Consider the following 21,672-nt stretch of genomic DNA (forward strand, 5'->3'; position numbering starts at 1 on the left):
GTGGGGCTTTATTGTATACATTAAAGGTTTGCATTGGGAATGATTTCATGGATTTCTTGGAATATTCTGGGTAAATAATGGACAGTGTTGCTTGATTGATATATAGCACCCCCACCCTTCCCACCCCACTGCCCTTCCATCCCCAGCCCCATCCTCTAGACTCCCCGACCCTCCTCACTCCGCCTTCTTCCTTCACCCTCTCTTCCCCTCTCCACCCATCCTTTCCTCCCCCTCCCCCTCCCTCCCCATCTCCTTTCCTCCTTCCCCTTCCCCGTCCTCCCCCAACCCCGTCCACTCCATGTCCAGTGTACGCTGAAATGATCAAGACACAGTTTGCACTTAACCACTAAATCTTTATTGAATTTTTATTATAACATAAGTTGATACATTAGTAAATAGAGCGAGATACAGAGTAAATAGCAGTAAGTGGGGAAGGGTAGGGAGGTGGTGCGCGGGCAGGTGGAAGTGCAGCGTTAGGAGGAAGGGGCAGGGGTAAGGAGAAGGGCCACTGACAGGGGCATAAGCAACGGTTCTTACCACTTTTCTGTAACTTCCATGAATCTTTACCATCTATCATTATCAATATCACTCCAGCAACCATTTCTCAAAGGGCATCTATCTATCTTAACTCTCTAAAGACTGCTTACAATCTCAATCCCCAGAGTTAATACTCAGGGCAAAGAGCCTCTATTAGATTATTTATCCAATCATCCCTGAACTTTCTCCCACTAGTTTCTATCCGTGTCCAACAGCCCCAAAAAGGTTGATCTCCCTGCAGTTCCCTTCAAGTTTATCTGAAATCTTTAGGGGTAGCAATCATAGGGTAAAGAATCACAAGGAGGTGCACATGTTTACTTATAGAGGTATCTAATAACAGAGTATCATGCTTTTTAACTAATCCCACCCACTTATGATTACTTAATAGCCCCCCCTAAAATACTTATGATTATATATATCCCCAGTTAAATCGTTACACAAAGAAATAAAAACAAGAAAAGTTTCCACAGACCAATTTGATAGCATTCTACAATCTGAAACAACAAAGAACTCTCAATCCCAACTGACGCGCCTTCTTTCTTTAAGATGAGAGCGTGGCATGGCTCCCATCAGACTCTTCATCTCTGCAGGCGGTTCTCTTCCTTTCTGCCCAGGTCTTTCGAGCAGAGTGTTCTCTGTTGCCAATCTTGGAACTCTGATGTTAGATGTCTGTGGTGGATGATGACTGGATCAATTCAGGAGCCCAAAAGGTACCTGCGAACTTAAGCAGAAATCCTGACTGCACTGTGTAGGCGTGCCCCTCTTATTTTGTCCACCTGAAGTTCACTGTGCCAACTCACATGATTTATTCCAACTAACTCTCCATTTTCCAGGATCTAATACAAGTACCTCATTGCTCAAACTAAATTGACCCTTCAGAAATGTACCTAAACTTCCTCCATTTCAACAACCTAGCATGGTGACCTTAGCTAGTTTTCTCCAGGTCTGCCTAACAATGGGAGCTTATATCTTCTTTCTTCATTTTTTTTAACTAACACTGAAAATTTGGGCCAAAAGTCAATCAATTTTGTCATTGTTTCAAAAGGCAGACTTGGCTTTGCTAATAATTTTGATGTTTTATTTCTCATCTTTGTCTTTATTTTGCTCCCTTTCCATATTCTTTAGAGATCAATTTGCTTTCTCCTTTCTTACAAATAAAGGCATCTTGTTGGAAAATGCCAAAAAATTTTAAAGTATTCAATTAAAACAAAATTGATGAAAACACATGAGCTAAAGGAAACTTAATAAAATTCTAATTCTATAGAATAAGTTTGAGATTACTTATCTTGAACATCTACCTAAGCATATAGATAATATATATAGCTATAGTGCATAGTACACACTGCCAAACAGATTTTCACAAGCTCTACCAAAACAGCCAGAGGTGTGTCAGGGATTTCCTCTGTGAGTTGTTAACCCACACCACCATTCTCCCTCATGATAGTTGTTGTCACATCTCCAGACTTCCGCTTGCAGTGATGGCAATGTCCGTGTGCACATGCTGGGGCTGCAGACAGTAGCCCATTTCTAGGCCTTCTGCAGCTTGAAGATCAATTGACAACTGTAAATTTGACACAAAGCAACTTGAATTCAAATGTATGGAGGATGGATTGATTGATTGAGGTAAACTGACGTGATGCTTCAAAAAGTCCAGAAGCACAAATGCACCATTTAAAAAGAAATTAACCTAAAACACATGAGTGACTGACAAGCTTTCAGATTCCATTGAAAAAAAAAAAAGGAAAAGTTGTTTTGGATTAAATAGTCAATTAGGCAATTAGGTATTTCCTTTGAATTTGTGTATCATTTTGTTTGATTTTTAAAGGCCCAATCAAAAAAAATTTTAAACTATAGATGATGTTAAAATAGAAGTTTGAAGATGAACAGGATGAACTATTATACAAGTACTCCAGTCTGAGGAGCCTCTTATTCACAGTGTTGTAAGAGAAGTTCACAGTAAAGAACTATTTTACACTACCTTATGTATCAATTTTAATTGATTTAATAAGAGTTGGATAGTGATTCAATGGAAATAACTTTGAAAGCAGAGTCACTACTTTAAAACACTATTAAAGGATACTATCAACCTACAGCTAAAACTTTTAAGTATTTAAACATGCAAGGGTAAGGGTGATACTGAATATATGAAGGGTGATGCTGATGCAAAGTGAAACTTCACCACTGGACTCCTCTTCATGACAGGCTATTTGAAATATACACCATATTGTTTTCTACTGCTCAGACTGTTGGAGACTGTGTGTTGAAACACAAGCTCCCAGGAGCCTGCCTCTTTTTCTTCTCCGTGCCAAGGCGGCAAAATGGAGTCTCAGCAACCAGGCAGGCAGGATGTCAAATCCCGCAGCAGGGTAAGTGGCAGTAGTAAACAAGAGACAGAGATTAGGTAATCAGTTCAAGGCGGTAGCAAGGGACCAGGCTAAAGGAAGTCAGGCAGTCCCGGGTTAGCACAAAGCATCCAGGAGACACCAGCTGATGTCACCAGATTGAAGACAACCCTCGTGGTGTCTGTTGCTTGGGGTTGCTTTCTGAGGCCTTTCGTTCATTGGCAGCTTATCGGCTCCATCCCCTAGAGGATGCTAAAATACACTCCCCCCCGCCAAGCATCCTAGTGCTATAGTCTAGTGAGGGGACTGAAAATGAAATGCCCAGGTGCATATGGAGGCAGAGACAAGGACAGATGCTCCCAAGACTTCAGGTGACACCCTTCCAGGCAGTGAACAATGCTCGTGAAAATTCTTTCTGAAGTTCCAGGTCAAGGTGGTACCATCAACTGAGTCTCTCCTTTAAGAGTTGGGTACAGGGATTCAGGAGTCCTCATAAGCTACTCGTTAGCCCTCACACATGACATTTCACAAATATCTAACCACCTGGAGCCACCAACAGTCTCTGGTTACCAGGCTTTTTGTTTTGTGTGGAAGCCATTGCTGGCATGGTGATGGTAAGGTGTTGTGACAAAGTCAGAGTTATTGGGTACATGTGATTTGCACCAGGATGTGAAGGCACACTCAAACATGCACACGTCTCTCTGAGAACACTTCCTCCTGAGGCCTGAGGTGTTCCGTTGAAGGGGTTTTGCCTGCTCCCGGGAGAACTGGTCAAGTTGCTACTCTTTCAGTCATGAAAATGGAGTTTGGAGATGGTGAAGTTTCAAAGGGTGCAGCCAGAAGATCACGGAAGCCATTGGCAATGCACCAGTAACTGGCTTCCTAATAAGGCCTCCCTCCTCCAAGGCTGTAGGTACCTCAACTGCAGGGAAAGTCAGGTCCTCCTCCTCCTCGCCTCCCCCTCAGTGAAGAAAACAGCATTTCCTGTGTTTGCATCAGCTTCTCAATAACTGTTTAACGAGGAAACTGAGAGCCCATCATTCAGATGGTGCAGGAGGTTTCTGCAGGTAAAACCCAGGTCTCCAGGGATTGCTGGGAAGTAAACTTGTGACAGATTTTAACTAGGTTGGCAGTTAAGGTGGAAAACCAGAGATAATTTGTTGGTAAATATTTTGTTGCTCCCACCAAACACTGGAGGTCAGCGGGTGCTTTGAGATGGGTGTCAGTCCAGGGTGGCCCTGGCCTTCTGTAACCATTTCAGAGGAGAGCCTGTGCTCAGGTTGGTCTGAAGGCGCAGTGGCCCGATGTAGCACACAGTCACAGTCAGCGACGCTGAACAGTTCATTTTGAGGCTGGAGATCCTGAAGGGCTGGATACCTATTCACAGGGCGCTGTAAGACGGCGGCGGGGGCGGCGGCGGGGGCGGCGGCGGCGGCTGCGGCGGGGGATACTGGGGCACTGGCGGCTGGCGGTACCAATGAGGATTCCAGGTGATCATCACGGGGACATAGAGGGATCGCCCGTGTCCATCTCGCCCCACGGGGTACCAGGCGAATCCTACCGTGTAGGTCGGGTACGCGGCGTAGGCGGGGTAGGTCGGATATCCTGGAATTTGAGGTACGTATTCAGTGTAGGTCGCCAGGTGAGCTTGGTCATCTAAATTTGGAATTGTGAGTCGAGGATATTGATTCTGGATGGTGACACCGTTGGGACCCCGGCAGTCATAAGAAACTTGCAGCTTCCACCCTCTCTTCACTTGGAGAACTTGGGCTCCGTTCGGCGCGATGGTGGGAGTGATCAGCCCATCCTTCACGTGTCTGGCGACGAAATCGCGCAGGGCTGCCATTTCAGATTCGGACAGTGAGTAGACATGTCCGCTGGGAATACTGTGTGCTCCGGGGATCATTTCTATGTTTGGGTCTACCAGACGGTGGTCTGGGTAGACGTTCTCATCCACTGGGGTGTACACATTCTGCACGTAGTAGTATCTCACAGGCTGATAAACTCTGTACCCCTCTACCGGGTAATAGAACGCCGGTTGTGCTGGTGGTGGGAGAGGTGGTGGTATTGGAGAATACATCCGGCAGTGGTATCTGCAATATTCAGAATCAAAGACGATCGATCGGGTGCTCCACGTGATGTTGGGATCGTGTGTGCTCAGCCAGCGCACCCCCAGGACGATGGGGAAGAACGGAGACTGAGTCACATCGAACGACAGCACCTCGCGGTGATCTCCCAAGTCAACGATCAGGTCGTGCGTTTCATGGACCACTGGGCCCGATGCTATGGGGCGTCCATCAATTGCTTCTACAAGTATGGGCCAGTCCTTGATTCTCAGAGGAATGCCGTTCTGGGCCACGTACTCGTGATCAATGAAATTGCCAGAAGCGCCAGAATCGATCATGGCTCGGACGAACAGGCTGTGTCGGCCCGGGAGATGAATCTGGAGCATCACTTGCAAGTGTGGAGATGATGCAGCATCATCTTGGGGGGACCTTATTAATTCCGGCCCGGTCGCTGAAGGTCCCTCTACAGCGGGGCCGGGGAGTTTCCCGCCGGCGAAGCCTTCGAGGCCTTGGCAGGACAGTTGTCAGCGTAGTGGCCTCCATTCCCACAGTAGAGGCACAGGTTCAGCTTGCGGCGTCTCTCTTTCTCTTCCTGCGTCAGGCGCATGCGGGCGCCCCCCACGGGCTCGGTCGGGTCTACCTGGTGGTGGTGGTGATTGTTGACATGCGGCGCCACCAGCGCGCGTGGCGGGGAGCGCGGCTTGCGGGCGGCGGCTGCCCGGGCCAGTCTTCTCTCGATGTGGATGCACTGGCCGATGAGCGCGGACAGCGACTTGGCCACTTCAAGGTGCGCCAGCTCTGCCTGGATGTGGTCGCTGAGGCCCTCATGGTACTGGTCGATCAGGGCGGGCTCGTTCCAATCCAGGTCCTGTGCGATCATCTGGAAAGCATTAGAGTAGTCAACCACCGACCCCATGCCCTGGCGCAGACGTCTGATCTTGCGTTTGGCGGCCTCGCGCCGCTGGGGGTCTTCAAAGACATGCTTCATTTCGGTCATGAAGGCTGCGTAGTTGTGCATCAGGTAGTGGGAACGCTCCAGCTTGGCCGAGGCCCAGCGCGCGGCGCGGCCAGTCATCATGCTGGTCACGAAGCAGACGCGCACGCGATCGAGGGAGAAATCGCGGGTGCTCTTCTCCATGAAGAGCTGGCACTGGGATATGAAGGGAAGCAGCATGTCTGGGTTGCCGTCGAACTTCTCGGGGAGGTCTTCTGGGCACTCCTCCTCGATTGGGGTGGCTGGGGCGGCGGCGGCGGCGGCCCCGCAGAGCTCGATGTCGTCCTCTTCCTCCTCGGGGGCGGGCTCCACTTGCTCACGGAGGGTGGTGTTCTCCTCGGTGAGTTTCTGCACCTGGTTCTGCAGGTTGTTGTTCTCCTCGGACTGCTTCATGACCTTCTCTCTGAGGTTATTGATCTCTTCCGAGAGATCCTCCCGCCGGCCTTCTCCCAGGTTGGGGTTGTACTGGCCCCTCTGGCTGCTGCAGGGGGAGTTGGAGGGGGAGGAAGGATCGTTGGGGGGAGGAGGAGGCGGAGGAGGTGGGCAGTCGGGCCCCAGGGTGATGGTTGAGGTGGGAGGAGACCTCCCGGGCGTAGTAGCTTCACTCCTGTGGGAATGGAGGCCGGTGTCCTGGCCTCCACGTCCACCTTTTCGCCTTCTGGTTTTCAGAAGCCTTTTGTTTCTGTAAGTGAAGATAAAAGCATAAATTCAACACATGCATTCAAAGCACCACAATACGAAGTATCTGCTGAAGTACTTTAAATACATGAGCATTTAAAGTATCGCTTTATTCCCCTTGTTTACATCGATAGTTAAACAGACCAAAGCCCCACAAAAAAAGATGTTTATCAAAGGACTGTGGACAATGAAAAGATCCTCCTCTTTGATGTCCAAATGATCCTTTCCTCAAGAATCACCTGTTCACTATAATTTAATAATACGTGACTCTTATAAGCAGCATGATTACCTTTACTGACTAATAAATAATTTAGAGACACTCCAAATAAGAAACTTTATAAGCAGAGCAAGAAACCTTCAAGGCAAAGATTGATACCAAAAATTATGTAAAATAAAGCCAACATGGTAACTACTTGTTACTGGAAAAACAGCTACTATTCCAGCCAATAGAAAAACAAGGAAAAGAAGGAGGGGGGATGTTTGAATATCCCAATGCCTGTATTCATCAACCCATCGGTGGGGTGGCACTCTGGCCCACTGTCAGGACCCTGATCCACCTTTACAGAGAAGGTAACTATTAACAGTTATCAAAACACACGACAACTGCCACAAAGCCAATAGAGGACTGTCTAAATTCCTTTTCAGACCCTAATTAGAGTTCCCCTTTGGGGCAGAAATGGTACTGGGCAGCAACCTGTATATATTGGTTTCCCTCCTTATCATGCAGTCAACCCACAGTTATTGATTGACGCCTCTTAGAAGTAGCTGGGCTATAAAACAGAACCTTCAAAGAAGCCCAATAACAGTGCCCCTCAGACTTACAATGAGGGTTTAATTAGATAATGCAAGTAAAGCACATAGTGCATATTCAACTGTTAGCTAATATTAATAAAGTTACTAATAAAAACAGAAACTTTAACTTTCTGTATAATGAGGCTAAGATTAAAACAGGGAGGGGCTGCAACTATGGTAACCTGGGTCCCACATCCCACCTAAAGATACTCGTTTTTTTAAAGAAAAAGACTGTGTCCATAGGGGTGAATGACTGTGAGGGGGAAGGGATGAGCGGACTTAATGCCCTAATTATGGGTAGGGTGACAATAAATTACATATATAATAAATAAATCAGCACACAGGGGCATGTGTACTGCCTGGAAATAGGGTTAAATTCATTTAGAGTAATTATGGTAACACATCAATGATTTTTAAAATGGGCATTAAGTGTTCTTATTTGGAAAACTAGGAAAGTGCTCAAAACTTTAAAAATAGAATATATAAAGCCAGTAGACTGCCTATTCATTACATTTTAACTTGGCAGTCCTAGACACCTATTCCTTTCTGACCCAGCAAGGCAAAAACAGACACCAAATTAATTATGTAAAATAAAGCCACAAAAGTAAACAGGCTATTCAGAGAAGTTAGGTGAAAAATTGCTAATATTTCATCAATAGGGTATGCGGGTGTGCGTGGGGGCGGGGGTGGGGGGAAGGTGACGGTAATTAAACATGGTGCCTGGCTGCAGAGAAATACCCCTTCCTCCTCCTCTTTTTGAGACCCCTCCAAGTTCTTTAGGCCCCTTCCCTGCCCCAGCCCCACCACCCACAGCCATCTTCCCTTATGCCCCGGGCTGTTGGTTCTGCCTCTTCAAGGACTGGCAGCAAGCAGAGTCCTTAGGTACAGAATTACTGTGCCATTTTAATATTTTTAAACTGCTACTTAATTACTTTAATAACTTAAGACTACGGAAACAATGAATAGTTGACATACAAGATAAGACATTCGGGTTTAGAAAAAATGAGATGTAATTAACACATCACAGCCTGTGACATTGTTTCATGTCCAACTGCTTGAAGACTATTACATTGGTGACACTCAAAATATGAGGTCACAAAATGATGCCATTGTTATTAATTAAATGAAGTGTTTTAATGTCCCATTAAAAAGCAACTAATAAGCACAGGTCATTGTGTCATGTCACGATGACTCAAGTGCCACTTCTGTCATCAAAACACTAATACTTTCAAAAGTTAGAGACAAGACTTCGGAAAAGGCATTTCACAGCATGGCTGGAGCAGGTCAGAAAGGTTAACCACCTATATGTCAATCACAGTCACTGGGGTGGGCTTTATTGAGGCCCAGGTCTGATGGTTTTCACATCTGCAAAACACAAGGACAGGACAAAAATAACAATACATTAGGAAATCAGTAAACAATCACTGAATTGTTTATGGAAACAGAAGACGGGCAAGACCTTAAAATTCAAATGCTTTTGGGGACAAGAAGGTAATAGAAATGTGCAGAGACTGGACAGTAGGGAGGGGCCACAGTTATTTCACTTGGGGATGAATACCCCCACCCACTGCCCCCCGCCCCAAACTCTTTTAAACCTTGTGTGATTTTTAAATCCAGTGCCGGTCAAACAAATTCAGGGCCCTATTTGACCTGTGAGATTACTAGTTTGAGGTCCCTAACTTTTACCAGTATCAAGCTTAAGGTTCCCACCGCAGGGTTTGTAATTTTGGGGTGGGACTCTTCAGTCCTAAAAGGGTCAACTGCTCAGAACAGAGTTGTTTAACCATTAACATTGATAGGGTAGTGGGCAAGCAAGTTAAGAGCAGAAGTAAAGTTTACAAATGTGTAGACGGCAACTGGAGCAGCAGATCACAGGCAACAGGGGCACTGTGACTTGATGTGAACAACAGGACTATGGCTCCTTAAATGCCTCCTTAGTAGGGACTGGATTGCAGAGGTGGGGTCAAAAGGCCCCATTCCTAAAATAAAACCTCAAAGAACACACAGCATATAGCTAAGCCACCCGGGACAGACACCACCTTTACACATGAAAAACAGTTCAGTATCACTCTATTTAAGAATTAAATACATTTGATTAATGTTTGACTCTTCACAAGGATTTTTGAAACTTTCTATTCCCCCCACCCTACCCTCCCTCAACGCCCCCACCGAAGACACCAAAGCACAACAGTAGCATAAAACCATCACACATTAAGTATCACTCTAGTAAATGACACTTCACCAAACAATGCTTAATTGTTTTACATTTGCAAATGGCCACATTTCTTTTTGAGAACTGTACAGTTAGTGAAATGTAAATTCTAATAATATGCACATTTTAAAAACCATTGTTTTGAACCTTTTTATAATGCAGACACAATTTCCAAAGAGAAGCGGGGTTAGGGCTGCAAGGTAGGTAAATGGGACCTGGGGACTTGAAGCTGTAATTATGTTATCCACAGACTATATACTTGTTGGAGGCAGTGTGTGTGTGTGTGTGTGTGGGGGGGGGGGGGTGACTGGTGGGGAGTGACAACTTTGGGGAGCCAATGCTTCCAAATGCCCCTGTAACAGTCCTGGTTCATGGTTTATAACATACGGAACCAGGCTTTAAAATTTCATTTAATTAGAAACATAAATATCTGACTGGCAGTAAACTATAAATTTGTTTTATGCAGATATTTTAAAATGCCAGCTAAAACCTTCAATCTATATTTTGTAATGTAACCATTTTGTTACATTACACAAATTTTAGACAATTATGTACCATTAACTAATCCACTTGCCCCAAATTTAAATAATTAGCATTGTTTTTTAGTTTATAAAAAAGCTAATTACTTTTAGTGTTTTGAATTAATTTGGCTGTTTTGAATTATAATTACAGCTTACATATTCAAGTTTAAAAATGCAATTTTTTTTTTTAAGATCCTGTTAAATGTCAGCAAGATAAAACAAACAGCATCTTGGACAACCCAGGACAGCAAAACACCACAGGAAACAGCCAGGAACAAAAAATCAGAAAACACCTGCATACACCAAGGAAGACATTGAATAAACCATTTTACTCTGATCATTTAACCAGTGCCTACAATATGCCAGACCCAATTAATAATATGTAGGCAAGTTAGCCAGGGCTAATGCCCTAGCGTTCCAAGAAAAAAATCCAGAAATACACCTCATCCTCCTTTAGAGGCCAAGCCAGCAGCACCAACAAAGTTACTTAAAACTCCTGTGAAACCAAGTTCAAGTTCTTTATTTTGTATTCGCCAAAGCATATGATTCCATTGGGTCCCACCACAAAGGTCCACTAGTGTGTTCCAAACACTTTTAAAAGTTTTTTAATTAAAAAAAAATTTTTATTTAGATTTTAAAAAACCTTAAAGCTTAAAAATGTTATTTTATTTTTCATTTGTAGTAAAAACATTTAGCTAGATTGCCTTTAGAGGCTCCAGCCATGTCAGTTTGGAAGCACCCTTCATAACCCACTATCAGGAATTTAAATTGTGGGTTTATGTTATTTAATATATACAAAGTGCTTATAAAAAGTGGCTTTTTAATGCCATGTATAATTGTCATTATTGTTAGTTGTCCTTATATATTATTATGTTATTTATTAGACACCAGTGGATAAAAGGCAAAACCTGCACATGAGAGAGACCACAGCAGAGAAACCGCAGGAGGGCGGGGCTGTGCAGCCAGGCTCAGGCAGCAAGGGTGCGCAGGCGCAAAGGAGGGGTGGGGGTGGGGGGACCCTGACGAGATGGTTGGGGGCTCACACTGCGCAGGCGCAAGTGCACTCTGGAGAGGCGGGGCCATAGGCCAGCTCAGAAGAGGCAGGCTCAGGGTGGGGCCAAGTTTTGAAAGGCGGGGTCTGGACGAGCTACCTCGGAGGAGGCGGCTCAGAGAGAGGCGGGGTCTGGAGGTGCGACCTAAGGGGGGGGGGTTGGTTCGGGGGAAGGTGGGGTTTAGGGAAGCCGCCTCAGAGGAGGCGGGCTCAGGGGAAGCGGGATCTAGAAGGCGCGCTCTGGGAAGGCGCGCCACAGAAGAGGCGCGCTCTGAGCAGGCGCTGGGCGGCGCTAAGCCTGCTCTGAGCAGACACTGCAGAGAAGGCGCGCTAGAATGGGCGGGGCAGGTCTAAGACGGGCTGCACGCCTCTCCCAGGATCCCCCCCTCCCCAAACCCCTCCCACCAGCCTCCACCAGCCAGATTCATTTCATGCAACAAGAGCAATCACCCCCAGATCCAGTCCCCCCCCCACCCCGCGCCTCCCAATACTAAGCAAACCAACAGTTTCCACAAACTGTTGCTGGAATGCCAATTCGCGCCACCACTACAACTACACCGCCACTTCAGTCAAGCGCAACTAAGCAAGGAAGCCCTGCCACCACCAAAAGATTCCCTTTTACGCACGGTCAGAGCCCCTCCACTCCGCTGCCATAGCAGGAATGGTGTGGGCAGAATGTTAAACACTAATTTTTGCCCCGGGCTCCATTTTGTCTAACAGCACCACCATGCAGAGAACCGTCCTGTAGAAAAACGTAGTGGGAGCCATTCCAAAGGTGTGTTAGAGACAAAGGGTGGGGTTCCTCTAAGAACAGAGTGATCTTACTCTTCGGCTCCTGTCCGCTTCAACTGGTTTCTTTGTAGCGCAAAACAGTGCAGCTTGTCTATTTCTGCAGCTGTTATTACTCTGTAGCGCATTTTAGGTATAAACCGTTCCACAGCTCGTGCACCCCTGCGGTTCCTGTGTCTCGTAGCGCAACGAGGCGCCGTTGTAGTGCTAGCGTATCATTTTTGTAGCGCTAATCTTCTACAGCTCTGATTTTGTAGCGCATTTGAAGCGCAAATCAGTCATCAGTCTGTGGTTCATAAATCGCGGCAATTCATAAATCGCTGCAGTTCATACTGGTTTCAGTGCAAAAGAAGCGCCCATCAGTTTATAGCGCGTCGACGCGCCCATCGCTTTGTAGCGCACTGATGCGCCCATTAGTCTGTAGCGCATTGAAGCGCCTATCGGGTCTTTAGCGCATTTGAAGCGCTTATCAGTTTGTAGCGCATTTGAAGCGCTCATCAGTTTGCAGCGCATCTGAAGCGCCTATTAGTTTGTAGCGGATATCACTTTGCAGAACATCTGCAAATGGGTCTGCAGCTCATGTTTGTCTGCAGCTCATGTTTGTCCGCAGCTCATATCTGTCTACAACCCGTATCTAGACTCAGGTACTAGAAATCAAAGCCCTGAAGGCTTGGATTCTTCACGCAGTTTTGGGGTGCAGCCAGTGAAGGCGTGACAAGGTGTGCATGGAGACATTCGGGGCGCTACTCCATCTCCTGCAGCTCTCGATAAGAACGGGGAAAGAGCGTGATCTTAAAGAAAAAGAAACATCCTCACCGCATACTCACCACGCGAGGACTCCTCTGCGAAGGCTGGAAAGACGGGGTCCCACACCTGTGCCAGGCGTGGGCGCCGCTGGGTGCTCGGCAGCCCGGAGTGGCTCCGGACGCGAGCCCGCTCAGCGGACCTTCCTGGAGGTTCGGTGGTCCGTCTCCGCTGGTCTCTTCAGGTCGTAGTCAGGTTTCTTCGACACACACCAACCGAAGTTGAAGCGCGTGTACCGAGAGCGCCGACCGGGAGCCTTATATAGGCTGAACCGAGGAGGGGGGCGCCAAATCCCAGCGTGCTCTGCGGGCTAGGGGGGGTGGAGGGGGAGCGGGGGCGGAGGGGATGGGGGGATGGGGGAGATGGGGGTGGGGGCGATGGCCCCGCTACAGTGGCCCGCCGCTAGAGGGAGTTCGGGATTAAGGAGGGGGTGCAGGATGCTGATGCTGAACTGGCCGAGCTGGGAGGAAAGAAGAAAGGGAGGGGAGGGGAGAATCGAGGACTGCCGGCCTAGCCAGGCCAAGAATGCAATTGCCCCGGTGGTGGGAGCTGGGAGACCCTTGTGCTTGGACGGGACAGGGTCGGGGGACACGCAGGATGAGCCCCGCGACCACTGGTACCTTCTTGCTGACAGGTTAGTGGCCCGCGCGCGACGGGAGGTCCTGGGGCCAACAGGCCGCTGCTTTTCCACCCCCACCCCTTCCCGGGTTTGGGGGACCTGGGTGCATTTCCTGGGCATGAGCCCTTCGTGCTGCGGAGTCCCCAGTGCACGTTTCCTCCGAGATGCCCCGCACCCCACTTCTGGGGCCCTGTGTTTCCCTAGCCAGGCTTCACCCCTGGCCTTTTTTCTCTGCGCCCCCGCGGGCCCCTCCCTACCCAGCAGCGCCGAAATTCCATCTCCAGTTTCCATTCCCATTGCCCCCCACCCATCCCCAGCAGTCTGGGTGGTGAACCTCTCTGGATCCCTGCCTCAAAGGCTGGGGGTCGTCGACCCTCTGGGGGGTGGGGGCTCACCTTGCGAATGTGGCCCCGAGGCGAGCCATAGGAAATGGGTGTCGAGCTGTGCTCAGCTCTGCAAACACACCACATCTTTTCTTCCCCCTTTTCTTGAATCCGATCTGGAGAGAACATAAAAATATGCATCTGACACGCCTAATTCTCCTTTCTTCCTAAGCGAATTTCTCGGCAACGGAAATTTCATTTTTCTTAGGTTTTGCGGAGCAGGGAAATGGAATCGTGAAATGGTAGGAGCTAAACAGGGCATTGAGGTCAGGGTTAACCTCGGCTGGGGGCCAGAGACGCTGCAAACACAACGGTTTGCCCCAACTACACTATTTCGAGAAAGCGAAGACAATTAAAAACAGCTGTGGATGCCTCCAGTGTATTTGGCGGGCTTCGGAGACTCCCAGCTACGGCCTTTTGGTGATGATTACGAGGTTTACGCGGAGACATGGATCTCCCTGCAACGTTATGTTTTTCCAAATCTTGTAGGGTGAATGAATACCTTTAGTCACGGTAACCGCAAGTTTAATCCTTTGAAGCGTGTTGCCAAGATTTGGCCACAAATATTTGTGTATGTTTATAAACGTATATATTTTACGTTAGAGAAAATTGCAATGAGTTACAAGACTAAAATACTGATGAGGAAGGATGCTGAAATAAAAAAGCCTTAACGTGGATTTCAATTTAAGAAAGTGTTAGGCGCTGAGAAAAGGGACAGTCTGTTGATAATCTTAGTAAAAGAAGTTAAAATGAAAAAACAAATTGGCTACAACTGAGTGAGGTTCCTGAGACCCAGATGAGACACATTTGTATTTAAAGGCTAAAATAGCAGATTTGAGTAACATTGCTACATATTAGTTTGTACGTAGAGGATAGATAAGAATTTGACCCGTTGTAGATGACAGAATGGTAGAGATCTCAGTTAAAGCCAGCCTTTCTAAGAGTAAACAAAACTCTAGCACGTTTATTGAAACTCTACTTTTTAATCAGAAATAAAATATTGACCATCAGATATATGAATAAATGAAGTGCAGATTTCCAACACTGAGAGATATTTTCCTAGGCAGTTGGGTGAATATAATTATAGTGTTTAGAAGTGCCTTAGTGTTTTTCCACGCTTAGGATGTTCACTCTTCCCTGCAATGTTGAATGCTTTCAGGATTTCTTATGTTTTCTAGAATACTGTTCTGGTGACCGCTAGACAGTCAAATTCTTACCATTTTGTAAATCCCGGAAAGTTACTTCATCTAGTTGTTTGCTAACTGATAGACATTCTTTTTCTAAAAAATGAGATTAAAATACAGGATAGGTGATAGAGAAAACTCAGGTTTAAAAATCTAAAAAGTTTGAGCTAATTTGAACCTATTTGAATTTTTATTTCAGAATGTTAGCCAGGACTTTTTTTGGTGGGGTGGATGGAGGAAGAAACCCAGCTTTAGTGTTATCTTTATCATAATAAAAGTAATTCCTATTCATTGTACAAAGTTTAGGGGGAAAAACTCCAGAAAACTGGGAAAAAAACTCAAGAAGAAAATCAGGATCACCTGTAACCTCTTTATCCTGTGACAACCCCAGTAAACATTATGGACTCTACTTTCTCTATACATATACATGTGCCTAAATAATGTATATTTTTCATAGAGTTGCATGTGTATAATTTCTAAAAATTAAAAATGGGATCAAGTTAATTTCCTCATTTTTTTCTCTTCAAGGAGCCTTAGCTATCTAAATAACATTAAATTTTCAGAATCTTTTTAAAAATGGAAATAATAGTCCTTACTTTTTCTAATTGAAATTTAAATGAACATTAGTACAAAAATATTTAAAACCAAAGAACTGAGAGTTTCCTCTGAGCTCACTGTTCTAACACACACATAGTAATCTGGTATATATCCTTGTGTTTTTTATTCTATATATATGAAAAAATTTTTACTTTGCTTAGAAATAGATTTTTCTGAGGAAAAAAGCAACAATAGATAATCAGCTTTGAGAAAAAATTTTAATCTAAAGCAGCAAAACAATATTAAACATAAAAATGAAAATACAGTGTTAATAGGTAAATACTTGAGATGACATTTTTATGTTACCTAAAGCACAGAACAACATTAAAAATCACCCCCACATAAATACATTAGAATTTAAAACACTCTTGATATTTGATGTCGTAAGTGAATTTTGGATTTTCTCAGATATTTGTTCCCAGTGTTATGTTTCTTACCCGTCCTGCACAAGATTACATGCATAGCAAAAAGAGATGCTAAAATGCATTATTTACTTTATCAAATAATAACTGGGCATTGTATGGGAACACTTTAATCCATTTTAATGAGAATTTCCTGTGGATCTATGAAGCTGTTGATTAACTACCTGTGTTTAACTTAAGTGTAATAAGAAAATTGTATTTCAAATCCAAGTGGGATGTTCACTTGTCATATAATAGCTTTCTAATTGGATATTTTACTTATTTAAGAAAATTTGCCATGTATCTGTGAAGCTGTTGATTTACCTTTTATATTTAGCTTAATGTCTAGGGTAGTAGGAAAAATGTATTTCATAAAAAGTGGAATTTTCACTTGCCAAACAATAACTGGACTTTCTAGTTAGACATTTTATCTGTTTTAGGTGACAGTTTGCTTTGGATCTATGAAACTGCTGGTTTACTACATGCATTTGACTTAACTTTTAGTGTGGTAGGAAAAATTTATTTCTCAGCGAAGTAAAATGTTCAGTTGTCAAATATTAATTGGACTTAATACTTGATCGTTTTATCCATTTATTATAAAGAGTTTGCCATAAATCTTAAAACTGTTGATCGACCCCATTTATTTACTTTAAATTCTAGTGTGGTAGGCAAATTGTTATTCTAAGCAAAGTGTAATTTTCACTTGTCTCTCGGACATTGAAAATTAGCAAGAGACAGCACCAGAGAAAACTGATGAGAAAGATAACACATATCCAGTTTCTAGCACTGATTTTAACTGATGAAAACCAGGCTTGAAATAAAATGTTGAAGCAGTGAAGAAACCTTGACGTGTTAAAAAGTTCTCCGTCAGTTATTCAGATGGGTTGGGGTTTTAAGTGCAGTATTTATGGATCACATTTTCTCTGAAATAACCACTTTGTGTTTTTTTTTTTTTTTCTTTTTTACTAAGTGTCCATGCTTACCCTATCTGGTTCCTTTTCTTTTCACTTACTGTTACCTCAGTTCTAAACACCCAAGTGTAGATTCTGTTGTTGATCTTATTACCCACTCTTGGTGTAAAAAAGGACTCTACGTGAATAGATAACATGTGTTTACATGTCCACTACAGATTCTTGGGCTGGAGCTCTGTGAAGTCCAGAGCTTCACGGAAATATTAACATGATGCATTTTGTTTCTTTCTATCCTTTCCGAGGTCTCCAACAGAGATGTGACAGAAAGACCGGCAGACATGGGCAGGCAGGCAGGCAGGCAGACAGAGAGACGTGGACAGATAGACACATGGGCACCCATGCATGCAAGACATCGAGGCTTTTTCTAAACTTTAGGATTCAGTTCTTCAGTTTGCTGCCTCCCTGATTTCTAGAAATATTAAGCCACAAGCAGCACTGCAGAATTGAAAAAAGGAAGCTAGTGTTTCTAAAGATCAACAAGTCTTTTCGAGTGACTGGTTTTCCCGATTGGGGTTTTCAGGTTGGTAGAATCAGATAGAGGCTCAATGCTCTCAAAGTTGTTTCAGGCAGATAGCTTCTGAACAGCTTCCATGCACATTTCTGTCTAAGCAAAATTCCGGGGACTTCAGGTTTTCAAACAATGTAACTATAGTGAAGACCGTATTGAATAAAAAATAGTCTCCACAGTCTGACAGGAGAACAAGCATTTGCATTGATGTGCCTTTCCTTCTAGTCTTTGTTCCATGTGCATATGTATTTTCACTTGACTCTTAATTTTCATGTGTGTAGATTTTTTACACTTTGCTTTGAAAGATAAGTGAATCTTGCTTTCAGCTAAGCATTTGTCAAGGCTTTTTGGAGGCTCTCGTATGTAAGATATTGTATAGACAAGCAGGATTGCTTTGTGAGCCTGGGGCAAGCTGTGTTGGTCACTGGGTTTGGGTCTGGAAGTTGTCCCTGGTGAAGGATCACAAGCCTTTGCCCTGGGTCTTCTCTTTTTCAACATTTTTATGGATAACTTTGATGAAGTTCTAAGATGCTTGCTTTAAAATCCATGGTGGACTTCAAAAAAGACTATTACAAATAGATAACAGAATTGAGAGTTAATATGGTTTAAGTATGCTACAGTGCTATTCAAAAATATATTTTGTAGCAGTAAATGCCTCATAATTCATTGGCCTGTATAAAGGAAGGAGATGACTTTATATGGTAGCAGTTTTTGAGAAGAAGGACAGTTCATATGAACCAGTGGCTGCAAATTTTTTTTTTAAATCAATTTTAGATTCCAGTAATAGTGTAGTGTCCATATGTCACAAAAATTAATAGTAGCCTGCTCTGAGTAACCACATCTGTAGTGTTGTGTCCATTTCTGGCCGTCACATTTAAAGAGAGACATTGACAAATTAGACCACTTCCAGAACAATCCGTGGGGATGGTGAGGGGTCTGGCTATCTTGTCATAGGAGGTATCCTCAAAGGGTCTGGAAACATTTAGCTTAAAGACTAAAAGTAGACCTAAACTCTTCTCTTTGCTTCAGAAAGCAGAACCGGCTGTAGTGGGTGAAAGATAGAGATGGGTTTCCACTTGAGACCTTTCTAACAGTGAAGCTCAAGAAGGGAGTCAACTTAACACCTTTACTTGGTTTCTTATTTTCAAGTGTCAGAAATATTTACCCTTCTTGCAATGAATATTTAATTTGAGGCCATGATAACATTTTAGTGCAGGACAGCAGAGATACACTGATGTCATGGTGTAAACATTTTATTTTTTCTGATCAACTGTCTAAAAGAAAGAATAGTCCTGTGTGTTGCAGGCTGATTTCTTAGAACTTGAAAGCAGCTGCAATTGGACATTTTAACGCATCCTCTCCTCCCTTCTCATTTCATTTAAACGTGAAACTCAGAACTAAAGTGGCTTTCAGTTGCTTCCTGAAGTTGTTCCTTCCCTGGTGTTTCTCGCTGCGGGTGCCCCGGGGGCGCCCTGGGTTAAGGGGGAGCAGACTGCTGCCAGCCTCTGGGACAGGACAGCTGAGCCCTACGCTGCTAGAGCCTCTTACCCAGGGGAAATGTGAGGCCATTCTTCTTCCTTCTGCAGTCCCCTCTTCTGTGTCCTTGTAATACATAACAGTGACAATTTTTAGCTTTTCACTGGAAAAGAAAACCTTTCGATCAAAAGTGGGCCGCTGACCTTGTGCTCTTTTAACTCCCTTTGAAGTGAGCCCGGTTCCTCACTGCCCTAGGAGCACCGGCTTCGTGTCTCAAACATGTCTTGGGGCAGATTTTCTTTCCACCTGCCTATGGATTGTTTATTTTGATTACTATCTCCAACTGTGAAAATGTGATTGCTCAAAGTTCCTTAGTGGAGTCGGCACACAGGACCTCAGTTCTAAGAAATGATAAGCCCGACGCATCTCACTGCACGGTGACGATTTTTATGCCTGTGAGTGACCCTTGAAAACTAAGGGGATTCTGATGACAAATGTGAAGAAAGAGACCATTCTTCAGGCATCTTTTAAAATCAGCGTTGTCATGCTTCTTTCACTCCTGTCCCTTCTCCCCACACCCAGAACTTTCTCCTCCACTCAGATTGTGAGGTCAGAGATATGATCACTGGAACCCTGAACATGTGAAGTGCATTTTAAATGTTAAACACGTTCTCTTCGTATTTTTTCTATCTTTTATAAAAGTGTAATGCACTTTTGTGGGATTGTAGTAACGTGCTGGGCAGCTTGCAATGACTGATGGCCCGGCTCCCAGTTGTTGAAGATGCCACAGGCGTTCCTGAGCTGAGCTCATATTTCCAAGAGTGAAATGCTCAAGCTTGAGTGCCTGGCTTGTCAACGCTCGTGCACCTGATCTGCAGGCGGCTACTTGCAATTCCTTGAATGCAATACTTGCTCCTGCTGCTGGGTTTGGGAAGTAAATAATCCCCAGTGTTTAAATTTTAAAACTTTAGGAAGTTATCTCAGGAAATAAGCAGGTTGCTGTGAAATATATACTGCTGGTATACTTGTTAATGTTATATTCTTACCAAACTCAATGTTAGAAAAGTGCTGTTTTCTTCCTGGGTTACTTTGGTAAAAATCTTATGTTTTATGTCTTCATCTGAGAATGCCTATGCAGTATTTATGCAGTAGTGTTTTAAATGTGTTTCATCACTTTAAAAGCACTCATCTTTATCATGTCTCATTTTCTAGTTAATTGCCTTGGACTAATCAGTTTTTTTTAGACTGGCTCTTTGGCACTCTGTACCACGGATATTGCCCCGGCTTATGTTGTGACACAGAAGGCAGACATTTCTCTTTTCTGACGAATGAAGCCGCTCATTTCAAAAATGTTTAGGAGTTAGGCAGCTCCAGTGTAAATTCTTTCCCATTCTTTAGCTCTCCACTCATTCATTTGGTCACCACTTTGATTCTTATGGAGATTTGGAATTCACTGTCCATATGAAAGAAGAGATTACAGTTAATTTTGCTATAGCAGTTAAAGTGAAATATTTTAGTTTCTCTGGGATTTCTTCAGCAATAGGCACAGAAGTAAAAGTTGATTTTTTTTTTTTTTTACCTTGGAATGCAGAGGGAGAGAAAAATTAGCCTCAAGGTTTTTCATTTTTCTTTTCTCCTTAGCAAATTGGTGTTCCTCACTGTGCAGTAAAATGATAGTGGCTTTTCTCTCCTCTGAAAGAGTTAATCGATGTAGCACTTTAACATCTTTCATCTTCTGGAGTTACAGAGCTGATTCTAATCAAAGGCCAGTACTGCAGAATTAGAAACAGAACAGGTTGCTACATGTGCTTATCAAGATTTGAGATATACGTTATTTTTTGTCTAGCCATTTAAATTCTAGGAGTTTAGCTTACAAAGATACTCGTTTGGGTGATGAAAAATAAAAGTATAAGGATGTTTATATTGATAGTAGTAATGAAAAATTAGAAAAAAATAGTGGCTCCTCTTACTAACTAGTACTTCTTTTATTCATTTATTTTTTGAGTGTTGACTGGTTTTGAGACTGTGTTAAATACTGTGGAATACAGGGTCCTAGATTAGGGAACTTTTATACTAGGGTGTTGACAAAGATTAATCAATCACACATATCAATGTCCCCTTAGAACTATGGTAAGTGTTACAAACACTAATAGAATTTCTAAGCAGGGGATTTGGCCAGTCAGGGGAATTAAGGAAAGCTTATCTGAGAAGGTACTCAGACCTGAAGGATGAGTAGATGTTAGTGAGGTGAAGAGGAAAGGTATGTTGGAGGTCAAAGGTAGAGCTCTGTAGAAGCTCTGGAGCACGGTGCTCCAGCAAATAGAAGCTGTTCTAGAAAGTCCTGTGAGGTTGGTGCCGGGGGAGAAGGGGAAGCACAATATGAAGAGGCTGGATCCGGGGGTCAGGGAGCAAGTTTTGCTGGACCCATTAGACTACCTTAAAGAATGTAATCTTCATCCTAAAATCTAAAACCTACCTCTCTGGAGGGCTTTAAGCAGGACTTCATCAAATTTGCATTTCAAAAAGAGCACTTTGATTGCATTGTGTTGAAAGGATTGGAGGGGTCAGAATAGGAGCAGTAGTTCCAAACCTACTTTAGCAATCCAGAATAGAGAGGAATAGATGACCTTCCTCGCTGGAGTGGTGGTGGGGAGATGTTTGGAAGAACATGTTGAGGGGTAAACAGCAATAGGGGTGGGTCGGGGGTTGAATTTTGAGTGGAGAGTTACCAGAGACAATTTCTCTAG

The 21,672-nt window shown here is 44.1% G+C and overlaps 2 protein-coding genes across 12 annotated transcripts in view; one reads left to right on the forward strand and one right to left on the reverse strand.

Annotated features, from left to right (window-relative positions):
* Positions 1-332: 332 nt before the first annotated feature.
* On the reverse strand, positions 333-13,089 carry PEG10 (paternally expressed 10). The gene is given in 3 exon segments (XM_020882681.2): positions 333-5,435; positions 5,438-6,621; positions 12,799-13,089. Coding segments are annotated over 3 exon segments (2,364 nt in total). The 5' UTR covers positions 12,804-13,089; the 3' UTR covers positions 333-4,260.
* A 118-nt stretch (positions 13,090-13,207) lies between these two features.
* SGCE (sarcoglycan epsilon) overlaps positions 13,208-21,672 on the forward strand; it is a 71,281-nt gene continuing 62,816 nt past the window's right edge. For 2 of the 11 annotated variants that reach the window (XM_020882667.2, XM_020882675.2), the window contains exon 1: positions 13,211-13,420. In XM_020882667.2, coding sequence (XP_020738326.1) covers positions 13,312-13,420 — 109 coding nt within the window. In that variant the 5' untranslated portion in view covers positions 13,211-13,311. Of the gene's footprint in view, positions 13,421-21,672 lie in introns of all 11 variants that reach the window. The other 9 variants (XM_020882669.2, XM_020882673.2, XM_020882668.2 and 6 more) reach the window with 6 other exon arrangements.

Source organism: Odocoileus virginianus, chromosome 1 (assembly GCF_023699985.2).
Source record: "Odocoileus virginianus isolate 20LAN1187 ecotype Illinois chromosome 1, Ovbor_1.2, whole genome shotgun sequence".
Taxonomy (NCBI): Eukaryota; Metazoa; Chordata; class Mammalia; order Artiodactyla; family Cervidae; genus Odocoileus; species Odocoileus virginianus.